The sequence below is a fragment of the Tachypleus tridentatus genome, chromosome 10 (assembly GCF_004210375.1).
Source record: "Tachypleus tridentatus isolate NWPU-2018 chromosome 10, ASM421037v1, whole genome shotgun sequence".
In the NCBI taxonomy this organism is placed as follows: domain Eukaryota; kingdom Metazoa; phylum Arthropoda; class Merostomata; order Xiphosura; family Limulidae; genus Tachypleus; species Tachypleus tridentatus.
In genome coordinates, this window is record NC_134834.1 from 13,303,843 (window position 1) to 13,317,992 (window position 14,150).

A 14,150-nucleotide genomic window follows, 5' to 3' on the forward strand; every position below is an offset into this window, starting at 1 on the left:
ATTATTATTTACAGATGACTCTTTTGAGAGGGGGTTTGTTAACAATTTTCTTGTATTTCTATTTACAGATGACTCTTTTGAGAGGATGTTTGTTAACAAGTTTCTTGTATTATTATTTACAGATGACTCTTTTGAGAGGGTGTTTGTTAACAATTTTCTTGTATTTCTATTTACAGATGACTCTTTTGAGAGGATGTTTGTTAACAAGTTTCTTGTATTATTATTTACAGATGACTCTTTTGAGAGGGTGTTTGTTAACAATTTTCTTGTATTTCTATTTACAGATGACTCTTTTGAGAGGGTGTTTGTTAACAATTTTCTTGTATTTCTATTTACAGGTGACTCTTTTGAGAGGATGTTTGTTAACAAGTTTCTTGTATTTCTATTTACAGATGACTCTTTTGAGAGGATGTTTGTTAACAATTTTCTTGTATTTCTATTTACAGATGACTCTTTTGAGAGGGTGTTTGTTAACAATTTTCTTGTATTTATATCTACAAATGACTCTTTTGAGAGGATGTTTGTTAACAAGTTTCTTGTATTATTATTTACAGATGACTCTTTTGAGAGGGGGTTTGTTAACAATTTTCTTGTATTTCTATTTACAGATGACTCTTTTGAGAGGATGTTTGTTAACAAGTTTCTTGTATTATTATTTACAGATGACTCTTTTGAGAGGGTGTTTGTTAACAATTTTCTTGTATTTCTATCTATAGGTGACTCTTTTGAGAGGATGTTTGTTAACAAGTTTCTTGTATTATTATTTACAGATGACTCTTTTGAGAGGGTGTTTGTTAACAATTTTCTTGTATTTCTATTTACAGATGACTCTTTTGAGATGGTGTTTGTTAACAATTTTCTTGTATTTCTATTTACAGGTGACTCTTTTGAGAGGATGTTTGTTAACAAGTTTCTTGTATTTCTATTTACAGGTGACTCTTTTGAGAGGATGTTTGTTAACAAGTTTCTTGTATTTTTACTTACAGGTGACTCTTTTGAGAGGATGTTTGTTAACAAGTTTCTTGTATTTTTACTTACAGGTGACTCTTTTGAGAGGATGTTTGTTAACAAGTTTCTTGTATTTCTATCTACAGGTGACTCTTTTGAGAGGGTGTTTGTTAACAATTTTCTTGTATTTCTATCTATAGGTGACTCTTTAAGAGGATGTTTGTTAACAATTTTCTTGTATTTCTATTTACAGGTGACTCTTTTGAGAGGGTGTTTGTTAACAATTTTCTTGTATTTCTACTTACAGGTGACTCTTTTGAGAGGATGTTTCTTAACAAGTTTCTTCTATTTCTATTTACAGGTGACTCTTTTTAGAGGATGTTTGTTAACAAGTTTCTTGTATTTCTATCTACAGGTGACTCTTTTGAGAGGGTGTTTGTTAACAATTTTCTTGTATTTCTACTTACAGGTGGTCTTTTGAGATGGTGTTTGTTAACAATTTTCTTGTATTTCTATCTATAAGTGACTCTTTTGAGAGGATGTTTGTTAACAAGTTTCTTGTATTTCTGTTTGCAGGTGACTCTTTAAGAGGATGTTTGTTAACAAGTTTCTTGTATTTCTATCTACAGGTGACTCTTTTTAGAGGATGTTTGTTAACAAGTTTCTTGTATTTCTATTTACAGGTGACTCTTTTCAGAGGGTCTTTGTTAACAAGTTTCTTGTATTTCTACTTACAGTTGACTCTTTTGAGAAGGTGTTTTTTTAACAATTTTCTTGTATTTGTATATATAAATGACTCTTTTGAGAGGATGTTTGTTAACAATTTTCTTGGATTTGTATCTATAGGTGACTCTTTTGAGAGGATGTTTGTTAACAAGTTTCTTGTATTTCTTTTTACAGGTGACTCTTTTGAGACGGTGTTTTTTAACAATTTTCTTGTATTTCTATCTACAGGTGACTCTTTTGAGAGGATGTTTGTTAACAAGTTTCTTGTATTTCTATCTATAGGTGACTTTTTTGAGAAGATGTTTGTTAACAATTTTTTTGTATTTCTATCTATAGGTGACTCTTTTGAGAGGATGTTTGTTAACAAGTTTCTTGTATTTCTTTTTACAGGTGACTCTTTTGAGACGGTGTTTTTTAACAATTTTCTTGTATTTCTATTTACAGTTTACTCTTTTGAGAGGATGTTTGTTAAGAAGTTTCTTCTATTTCTACTTACAGGTGACTCTTTTGAGAGGATGTTTGTTAACAATTTTCTTGTATTTCTATTTATAGGTGACACCTTTGAGATACACCTTTGTTCCCAATGTTTCTATCTTTGTTTTGTTTTTGAAATTTCGTACGATTCTTTTCTGTAAGAACTCCGCGAACTGAAAACATTGGATCTCAAGGTTTTGAACCTCAGAATAGATACATTCTAGAACGTTCCGTAACAATCTTTAGAAGTTTTCTCGCTGGTTTTACAATCAGAACATTTTTAATAACATATTCAGTACTTTTAATTTATTTTTCCGACGTCCTTTTTCTCATTTCAAAAAGCATCGCATATTTATTAGCTCAGATTCTTATCCTAAGATTTTCGGACCATTGTTTTCCAATCATTGTTGAACTTCTGGAACTTATTCCAATTTTTAACTTGAATTGTCTTCAAAGCAATAATAAAAGATTCTGAATATCACGCAACTTCTGTTTTTACTTTCCAATCATTCGTCATCGATATAACCAGCATTTGGTTTTGGTTTTGTTTGTTTCTGTAAAGTGTTTTCTTGTAAAACTCGAGTCAAAATCCATATCGATCACCCAGGAAAAGATTTATTTTTATCTGTAGTTTGCCCGCTCATGCTTCAACTATAAAAAAATATAAAGTAGGGCACACTAAAAATGTTCCATACTGATATATTCAAAAAAGTTAACACCGTAAAACAAACACTGTATTTCTGGAAAGTTTGGCGCAATAAAAACAATCATTTTAGGAACTTCTGCTTTCTGATAATTCATTAGTAAGCCTAAGGAAATTACATTCTGAAAGTTACGTTTTGATACCGACGGTGAGCACAGAATAGGTGTGATAATGTTTAGTCTTGAGTTAAAATTTTAAACAAAATTACAAACAGAACATTTATTACAGTAAAGACGGCCATTTTTAGGAATTAGAAACACAAAAGACGGACATTTCTGAGAATTTTACAATAGTAAACACAGGGGATAAGATGATTCAGTATCAATGCTATTTGACAACACCTACCTCCACCTCTTGGGCTACATTTTATGCACGAATAATGGAATCGACTGTCACGTTCTAAAGGATGAGAAGGTACCGCAACTGAATTTGAACTTGCGACCCTCAGATTGCCATGACCACAAGGCCATACCAGGCTACTTTTGTTTACTTGTTTCCAAGAAAAACAAAACAAACAATTGTTTACTTGTTTCCAAGAGAAAAGAAAACATGACCGTCATGCTTTAAAGCTTGTAGTAGCTGTTTCCTCCGTATTCTTGATTGGTTACAGGCTTATGATGTTATTAGGTTAAAGCGCATATTTTCATTTGGTCACTAGTTTATGGTATTAAAACCTTAAGACATATCTTCTAAGCTGGTCCTTAGTTTGTGATGTTAGAAGTTTACGATAATTTTAGAGCCATTTGAGGTTCAGTGATAAAATAATTTAATAAATTATTATTACATTTTCTTACAGAACAGGCCCCCTGTTGATATATTTCTACACTACATTATTTCAGTTTGCAATGAAACACTCGAGTAAACGTCTTTGTGTTGGTTGTTTTTTTAAATATATCGTGTATGTCAAAGGCTATTAGAGATTCCTGTCTTGTGCCAGAGGTCAACCATGGAAGGTTCCAAAAAAAAATGACATTTGAAAGGATGAAATGGCTGACACACACGTTCCTTCAAGACAGATTTTCAAAGCTTAAAGTTTTGCTGTTGGCACTAACGTGGCGGTATTGATAGTACTCCTCTCAAGAAGTCTTTGTGAATGATGATAAGTCGATGATCCCTGAGGCCGAAGCAGCCTGATCGATCAGCTTAAATTTCATATCAGACACATTTAATTAAATCTGGATTTTTCCTAGGCGAACAAATGATTGACTGCGAGTTGTTGTATTTATATATATATATATATATACAGAGGGATGTTCAGTACGACAATATCTAATAGAGTTTTTAAGCGTGTATACAGAGACAAATTGTTTTCAAGAAATAAAATCTCTTTCGGCTTTTAGCTTTGCTGGGAACATCGGTATTAAAATGTAGTTATTAGAAAGCCAATACGACTTAATTCAAAATTTCCCCAAGTTTCAGGGCTCGATAATAGAAATCTAAAACCAAACTTTGGCGTTAGTGTTCCTGGCATGAAATGGCGTTTCAGAATTATTAACAGCATTCAAGGTGTTCAAACTACCTAAGTCCAGCCATTAACATCCACAGCATTCAAGGTGTTCAAACTACCTAAGTCCAGCCATTAACATCCACAGCATTCAAGGTGTTCAAACTACCTAAGTCCAGCCATTAACATCCACAGCATTCAAGGTGTTCAAACTACCTAAGTCCAGCCATTAACATCCACAGCATTCAAGGTGTTCAAACTACCTAAATCCAGCCATTAACATCCACAGCATTCAAGGTGTTCAAACTACCTAAGTCCAGCCATTAACATCCTTTTAAGTTTTAAAATGGGTCACATTTAGTTTGATAATCATCTTGCTAACGTACAGCATGTCTGATGACTCATGTGAAATGGTTATATTTCACTTGATAACACACTTGTTTGGTTAGGTTATAACATGTCTGATGACCCATGTGAAGTGGTTATATTGCACTAGATGGCTGGCTTATTCGGTTACAACATATCTGATGACCTATGTCAAAGGGTTATGTTTCATTGATAACTCACTTGTTCGGTTTCATATCTGATGACCCATGTGAAACGGTTATATCTCACTAGATGACTGACTTGTTGAATTACATCACGTTTCATGTGAAATGGTTATAGCTCAATTAATGGTTAATTTATTGTATTACAGCTTATCTCGTAACTCATATCAATTGGTTATATCTCACTAGATGACTGACTTGTTGAATTACATCACGTTTCATGTGAAATGGTTATAGCTCAATTGATGGTTAATTTATTGTATTACAGCTTATCTCGTGACTCATATCAATTGGTTATATCTCACTAGATGACTGACTTGTTCGATTACAGTTTGTATGACGACACATATGAAATGGTCATATCTAACTTGATGACTGACCTATTCGTTCACAGCTTGTGTGAAGACCCATGTGTTGGACGCATCTCATTTGATGCTAGCATGTTGGATTAAAATCGTTTGATGAACCACAAGATTGAAGTCACGTGCCACTTGATGGTGAAATTCCTGAACTACAACATATTCGATAATTCACGTGTCTTATTGCGTCACATTCACAAGACCAATTACTGGAAGATCTATATACTTATATTTAGTTCTGTTTAATGGTCGACTCTACTCTGTCTGTTTAATGTGGTATTAAAACAATCCTTTATCAAAAGTTGAGCCTTCAGTTTACGATAATAATAAATCATAGTAATCTCTCTAGACCTTGACAAAGATACTTTGTCCAATATTCATATAATCAACATGATTCGAAAGCTGAAATGATGTTTGTTTTGAATTTCGCACAAAGCAACACGAGGACTATCTGCGCTAGCCGTCCCTAATTTAGCAGTGTAAGACTAGAGGTAAGGCAGCTAGTCATCACCACCCATCGCCAACTCTTGGGCCACTCTTTTACCAACGAATAGTTGAATTGACCGTAACATTATAACGGACCCACGGCTGAAAGGGCATGTATAGTGCGACTGGGATTCGAACCCGCGACCCTCAGATTATGAATCGAACGCCTTAACACGCTTGGCCATGTCGGGCCTCAGCTACAATGAAAAGTATGATTGTGTCATGGTCGAATAACTTTTGGTAACTTATGTTTTTTCTATATTTATGAGGTTTTTCTTTACTTTAAAACAATCATTATATCGTAACCCGAATTACTTGACTTATAAAGAACGTTATAATGTTACACTTAATTTGTTTTTCGGTTATTGAACAGTTGAGTCACTACTTAACGATTAAACTTCAGGTTTATTTCTTGTCATTAGAGTGTATTTGTGTGTGTTTTCTGAAAGCAAAGCCACATCGGGCCATGTGTTGTGTCCACCGAGGGAAATCGAACCACTCATTTTAGAGTTGTATATCCTAAGACTTTCCGCTGTATTAGCGGGGAACTTTCATTAGAGACTAAATTTAAAATATTATTTCATTCGTAATCTCCTATGAGATATAATTTCCCTGGAAATTTAAAGGAAGAATACATTATTATTATTATTTGAATCGTGAGCTCGGATGTAATGAGCTTTTAACTATAATTATTTAATAGAATAATTGGTAATACTAATAAAAGATTGTGTATCTATACAGGCTGATAATTTGAGGTATCCTTTTACATATGTTAACCGTGTAGTAAAGATGTGTTTACTTACATATGCTTGGTTGGTTGTTTGGATCTAAGAACAAAGCTAAACCATGAGCTATCTGTGCTCACTTACATGTGAAAGATGTTACGGCCTGGCAAGGCCTGGTAGCTAAGACACTTGATTGGAAAGCTTTAGGATACGAATTCGAATGCTGTCACTGAAATGTTTGTACTTTTAGCTGATGGGGTGTTATAATGTGACGGTAAACCCCATTATTCACTGGTGAAGAGTTGTCGGGGATGTATGTTGTGGAACATAGCTTCCCTCTCTATAGTTTATTACTTCAAAATGATGAACGATTAGGGCACATCGCCCTCGAGTGAGTTTGCGTAAAAATTAAGAAACAAAAAACTATTGACGGAATTAGAGATTTTCCCTAAAGATTACCCGGATGTATAAAAGAAACAAAATACCTGAAAATTAAAGTTTGAGTAAAGCTATACGAGAGCTATCTGCGCTAGCCGTAACAAGACTGGAGGGAAGACAGCTAGTTTTCAACACCCATCGTCAACTATAAGACTACTCTTTTACTAACGAATAGTGGGATTGACCGTAACTTTATAACGCCCTCGCGACTGGAAAAGCGAGCAAGTTTGGTGCGACGGGGATTCGAACCCGCGACCCTCAGATTACGAATCGAACGCCATCTATAGCGTCGTACACTGAAGTAAATTGATAGAATTTTTGTTTATAAATACTGGTGGTTTGTTTGTGTGTTTTCGGATATTCACGCAAGGCTACGCAAGAGATAGGTACATTAATCGCCCCTAATTTCCTTGACAAGGTCGTCTATTTTAATTACTCAAACCGCTATCCAGTAGTGAGTTGTCTGTCAGTTACTAAAGTGACGTCACATAACACTTAACGTTGCACCCTGTGCAGTAACGCGTGCGCACGCCTTGAATCACAAGAAGAAATATACACATTGTAGGCTAAAACACATCGTGATACACGAACGTAAAAAAAACGAGAAATAAAAATATTTCTTGGTTTTGATTTTGGTTTTATTTATGTTTGAATCGAAACACTCTCTGGGATCGTGTGGAAGTACATCTAGTTTTAAACTGGTAAATAATACGAAATTCAATTGGTCAAAAGTATCTACCGCCAATAATTAGGCTACTTATGACCGACTAATTACTGAGGTTTACTGGTCACCATCATGCTGTATTCACAGATCCAAAGGTCGGAGCTCGATTTGTTTTGTTGTTTTTTACAATTAGGGTAAAGAGACGTGAACATTAGAGAAACAGATCTCCCACTTGAAACCATAACCTCTAGACCATTTTCACTTTGAAGTGCTTTTGTTGTTACATTTTTTTATCTGTCGATTTGCGTTCCTATTTTTTGTTTGTTTTGAAGATTTTGCTCTGCCTACCATGGGTATCGAAACCCGGTTTTTAGCGTTATAAGTCCCCAGATTAAGCAGGTATTTCTAAAAGAACCTAAAACTTTCTAGTTGCGTAGCAGGAGCTAACATTGTTAAATACAAATAACAAAGGAACATAAATGCGATCGAAATAAAAAACCATAAAATATAAATGTTTATATGAAGAGGTAACAGAAACTTCTCAAAAAAATAAGGGGAGGAAACAGACTGATTCGTTTTCAGGGAAATCCACGCGCACCCTAACGACTTATTGTCATGCAATAAATACGTTACCATTGAACATAACTCAAATCGTCTATTTCAACGACGTTAATCGGCGAAGTGTACTTCCGCCCACGAAGCCACGTTACTTGAAGTCGAAGTGAAACCGAGTCACGAAATCTATTAAACGGTTATTTCCTTAAGAGCCATTTTAGAAGTTAAACCTAGCTGAATAGTGTATGTTTATGCAAATATGTCATTACTTAATAGGTCGTAAATGATTCACCATTTAAAAACAGCGATTTATGTTATCTTCCTTAAGATAATTTATTCTTTTTATAATCAGATTATTTTTTTCTCGTCGTGAAAATCGTAAATACAAAATTTATTATGAAATACTTCGAAATAACGTTCCCTCTTTAAAACACTGTATTCCAATTTTGGCATTCAGAACGTTAAGTAACTTATTTCGCGCATGTTAAATCTGAAACTTTTAAATCTCAGATTTAATGAAAATTGAGGAATCTATCAATCACATACAAAGAAAACAAAATACGACTTTGTTAGCTTGTATCTGGACCAGGCGTGGCCAGGTGGTTAAGGCACTCGACTCGTAGTCCGACGGTCAAATTAGAGACGATTAGAGCAGGTATCCCACATGTAGCTTTGCGCAAAATTCCAAAACCAACCAACAACTTAGTGTTTATTTGTTTTGAATTTCGCGCAAAGCTACTCGAGGGCTATTTGTGCTAGCCGTTCATAATTTAGCAGTGTAAGACTAGAGGGAAGGCAGCTAGTTATCACTACCCACCGCCAACTCTTGGGCTACTCTTTTACCAACGAATAGTGTGATTGACCGTCACATTATAACGCCCCCACGGCTGAAAGGGCGTGCATGTTTGGTGCGACCGGGATTCGAATTCGCGACCCTCGGATTACGAGTCGAACGCCTTACCCCACCTGGCCATCCCGGGCCACCACCTAGTGAAAACCTTTAAAACTAGTCATCTGATTGTGTTTTTGTATCATTTTTGATTAATTGTCAGTGTTTCTTTTATCCTTGCTAGGACTAATACATTTCTGAAGTAGTGTGGCATTTTGCAGAGATGCTGACTACAGTGAGATTTTGTACTTCGTAGCGGTTAACACACCGAGTTGAAGATTAGAAGGTTTAAGATTTACATTGTAATACCGCCATTAAGGTGAGCAATTCCCCACATGGGTGCGAAATAAGACTTACAGCCGATTTCATTTGTCGGGTCAAACCCAGGCAGATCTTTATGAGGATTAGTCACTGGTCAATAAGTAACATTAGAGAAGACAGTACTTCATCGCTATTGGTCTATGACAGTACATATGTTTGTAATGTATTATTCATATTTTACGCACGTGAGATAGACCAGTCAAATTAAAAACCCTTCTAATAATAAGATAAAGTCGTTCTTGATATTTGACTAATGGTCAAAGAAAAGACAATCGCACAGTAATGTCCATCGTCCTAAAGACTACATCCGTTTGCTCGAACCGAATGTTGGTGCTGACTGTAACTTCAATAAAATTTGTGAACCCAATTACAGGCACTCGTTCCACATCCCGATACGTCCTCCAGCCCTACTTGACCATTTTTATTGTTATTATTTCTGCCATGAGATCTTATTCGTCATCGTGGCTAGTGGACGGACGTATTTCTAGGAAACGGCTTTGAAAACACGAAAGCACGCAAAGAATGTTTTCGTTCAAACAGTCAGCCGCAATAGTCACCAATACTACAAAAAGAAGGTTTGTTGAACGTGACACGCCTTTATTTCTGGACCCTTTGAATGAGTGTTCTTTATCAGGTTTGTCTTGTGGACGTAACACACAATAAGAGGAAACCATTACCAATAATATCATTTCAACTCGAATTAATCACACAAGGTGTCGTGGTTGTCTTGCTGAAAACAAAGCCAGTGTTTCGTGTCATTCAAGAAACTGAAAATATATCTGTGTAGTTGTCACCAAGTGTACAAATTGATTGTATATAAACAGGTAGCGTATAATGATGAAATTGATATATCTATATATCTATTTCTTATATTGTTTTCTTAGTATACGTTGGACAAAAGAACTTCAGTTTCAACCAGTAAAGACGAGTTTTTTATAAAGAACTTGAGTTTCAACCAATAAAAACGAGTTTTTAATAAAGAACTTCAGTTTCAACCAAGAAAGACGAGTTTTTTATAAAGAATTTCAGTTTCAACCAATAAAAACGAGTTTTTTATAAAGAATTTCAGTTTCTACCAATAAAAACGAGTTTTTTATAAAGAACTTCAGTTTCAACCAATAAAGACGAGTTTTTATAAAGAACTTCAGTTTCAACCAATAAAGACGAGTTTCTTTTATAAGAAACTTCAATTTCAACCAATAAAAACAAGTTTTTTGATAAAGAACTTCAGCTTCAACCAGTAAAGACGAGTTTTTTATAGAGAACTTCAGTTTCAAACAATAAAGACGATGTTTTTATAAAGAATTTCAGTTTCAACCAATAAATACGAGCTTTTATGCTTTCGTGAAAGACACTTGATGGCAGACTTTAATAAAGTATTAAACAAAAAATACAGAACAAGAAAACGCTTTCAAGAACTGTGTTGTTAGATACAAAAGCCATTAATGTGTGTTACAGTTATGTGTTATAAACAGTAAAGTGATCTTTTTGTATTATGTTTCCAGAAATTAATTGTTAGATATAAAGTACTGCCGCCCGTTGCCGTAAAATTAACTTCTTGGGAATGAACATAGGTGGCGCTTCCCTGCAGAAATACTTTTGTCAACTGATGTAACGGAATGGTTGTTTGTTTTTTAATTTCGCACAGAGCTACACGAGGACTGTCTGCTCACGCTGTCACCTAATTTAGCAGTGTAAGACTAGAGGGATGGCAGCTAGTCATCACAACCCACCGCCACCTCTTGGGCTACTCTTTTACCAACGAATAGTGGGATTCACCGTTACATTATAACGCCACCACGGCCGAAAGGGCGACCATGTTTGGTGTGACAGGGATGACGTAACGGAGATGAAAGTTTGAACTGGTATATTAGTTTAAGTTTTAAGTGTATCTCGTCAACACACAAGCATTCATCGTGATCTCAAGACTTCAACTGAACATCAAACTCAGACATTCGCTGGATATAAATAAAGTCGTGTAATACTGACATTGCTTTAAGAATGAAATAAGAAAGAGAATAAATAATACAGACAAAATCATTAATCTCCACCCCACAAACAAGGTCAGCTTGTATGCATAATGAAATAGGCTTAAGACTGGCGTGAATATTGATTCAGGATAGACTAGTCACACTTACAGGATAGCCGCCTTGGTTTCGCGTTGGGCCTCGAGCTATAGCGACATCTGGAGACTACAGAACAAGAAAGTGCTTAAAGAATGCTTAAAGATTAAAAAAAAAAAAATACACATTAACGTTAGTTAAAATAAATGGTCAAAGCTTAAGGGACATTCTATTTCAGCTAAGCCTCACACAAGACCAACATCAGAGAAATCAATATGGTCGATCAATACACGTGCCACATAGCGTTCATATTGGAAAGGCTTATAAAAAGTACTTTTCTATTTAAAATCAAACACACACAAACGCGCTGGGACCGGAAGGTAGTAAAATGTTCTTAGGTAGTAAATCTAATCTTAATGTTCTTTATAAAATACAAGTGGCAAAAGTCAATTTTTAACGCGTATCGATAATTCGAAAATGTCAGTATAACAAACAAGCCGAAATGAGTTAGAAACTGATATTGTTGAAAAAAAAAAAGAAACATAAATCAACGTTTCATTTTAATTCCGTACCGATTCGTATTTGGATTACATTCTCTTCACATATATTGCAAATACCCGTTTCACACATTTTTTCTTTAGTTCTATAAGTTGAATAATAGTCCAGCAAATGTACAAATAACACATTTCTCAGTTTGCAGCTGGTTAAATAGATTCACAATTACCCTGACTTCAAAATAACTTATTTAGTTTCGTTATTGTTTGCTTGTTTGTTTTATTTCGCGCAAAGCTACTCGAGGGCTATCTGCGCTAACCGTACCTAATTTTGCAGTGCAAGATTAGAGGGAAGGCAGCTAGTCGTCACCACCTACCGCCAACTCTTGGGCTACTCTTTTACCAATGAATAGTGGGATTGACTCTCACATTATAACGCCCCCACGGCTGGGAGGGCGAGCATATATGGTGTGACAGAGATTCGAACACGTGACCCTCAGATTACGAGTGGAGTGCCTTCACCACCTGGCCACGTCGGGCCAGGCCTTAGTGAAACGTGACTTTAGTGGTTTTGGAATAACAAGCGTAGTTTTTCTCTTTTTAGTTTTCAACTGAGTTTGTTGTAAAGCGAAAATCTCAGTTCCGGGTTTCTGAGAGCAATTTTGTTTTTCGTTGTTCATAATTAATAAATCCATAGGAAAAATGAAACAGGTCAGAGAAAACTGTTGTCACTTGTAATGAGCTGAAAGGAAAGGTCAAGTTTGAAATTATTTAAACTTGTTCTACTTGCTGAAGGCAGATAATGAGAGACAGTCAATTTACATTAGTCTGCGTCAATTTACATTAGAACGGGTCAACGACAACAAAACTTCGACTTACAAGTTATCCTCTCTGGCTTCGAACAGCTTTTCCTGTCAACACCGACGCTGGAAGACACCTATGAGTTGACGAGGTGATCACCAGGAAAGTAAGAGAGAAATGGGTTTCCATATGTTTGTGAAGGAAGCATTTAACCCTTTGAAAGTAAATATATTTTCCAAAGTTTCATCTTGCTTCGGGCATTGGGTAATTAACATCTCATTGGAATACCTGAGTCGAGGTAATTAGTAGCAACGGATGTGATACTTTACATCAGAAAATCTTAGTTGAGTTAATTCTATTATAAACTTCGAAATTACGTTTATAGGGTTAAGAAGAAAAGATGTTAACTGGTTTATATGCAGACAAAGAATTATCTATATATCAGCACAAAATGTTTATAGGTTTTCAACACCTATTCTACCACTTTATATATAGAAAAATTATATATATTAATGCAATTTTCTTTTTACATTTTAAAATACATTGTTTGTTTGAATTTCGCACAAAGCTACTCGAGGGCTATCTGTGCTAGTCGTCCCTAATTTAGCAGTGTAAGACTAGAGGTAAGGCAGCTAGTCATCACCACCCACCGCCAACTCTTGGGCTACTCTTTTACCAACGAATAGTGGGATTGACCGTACCATTATAACGCCCCCACGGCTGAAAAGGCGAGCATGTTTGGTGTGACGGGGATTCGAATCTGCGACCCTCAGTTTACGAGTGGAACGCCTTAACCAACCAGGCCATGCCGGGCCTTTTAAAGTACATTATATTTTATATGAGTCTATAGAATCATAGATAAATAGAACAAATTATTTATCTGTTACTCTAAATAATGTTCTTACTTTTTAACATATGATGTGCTATTTTAAATTATATAATAGTTTTTCTGTCTATCACTAGAAGCATCTTATATACCTTTTTAATATATTCCTTATTGTTTTATATACAGATATAACAATCTGTCTCTTACTTTCGGTCTGGCATGGCCAAGCGTGTTAAGGCGTGCGACTCGTAATCCGAGGATCGCGGGTTCGCATCCCCGAAGCGCCAAACATGCTCGCCTTTTCAGCCGTGGGGGCGTTATAATGTGACGGTCAATCCCACTATTCATTGGTAAAAGAGTAGCCCAAGAGTTGGCGGTGGGTGGTGATGACTAGCTGTCTTCCCTCTAGTCTTACAATGCTAAATTAAGGACGGCTAGCACAGATAGCCCTCGAGTAGCTTTGTGCGAAATTCAAAAACAAACAATCTGTCTATCACTTCAACTAATTTCAATCCGTTTTAAAGCACACCACACTGTTTTATGTATGTGTATCGCACAATTAGTGACCTTTATTTATTTTTATACCGTAACTGAAGGTAAGAGGTTGAAGGTCGTTTTTTAGTAACTTTTAATATTTTACGAATCTAACATAAAATGCAAGATACACACTTTATTCATATTTAACA

The 14,150-nt window shown here is 35.4% G+C and overlaps 1 protein-coding gene across 1 annotated transcript in view; it reads right to left on the minus strand.

Moving 5' to 3' along the window:
• Positions 1-3,927: 3,927 nt before the first annotated feature.
• LOC143227965 (putative carbonic anhydrase-like protein 2) overlaps positions 3,928-14,150 on the minus strand; it is a 122,261-nt gene continuing 112,038 nt past the window's right edge. The window contains exons 4-5 of the mRNA XM_076459316.1: positions 11,419-11,472; positions 3,928-3,993 (exon numbers count right to left, since the gene is read on the minus strand). Of these exons, the coding sequence (XP_076315431.1) occupies positions 3,928-3,993; positions 11,419-11,472 (120 nt within the window). The remainder of the gene's footprint in view (positions 3,994-11,418; positions 11,473-14,150) is intronic.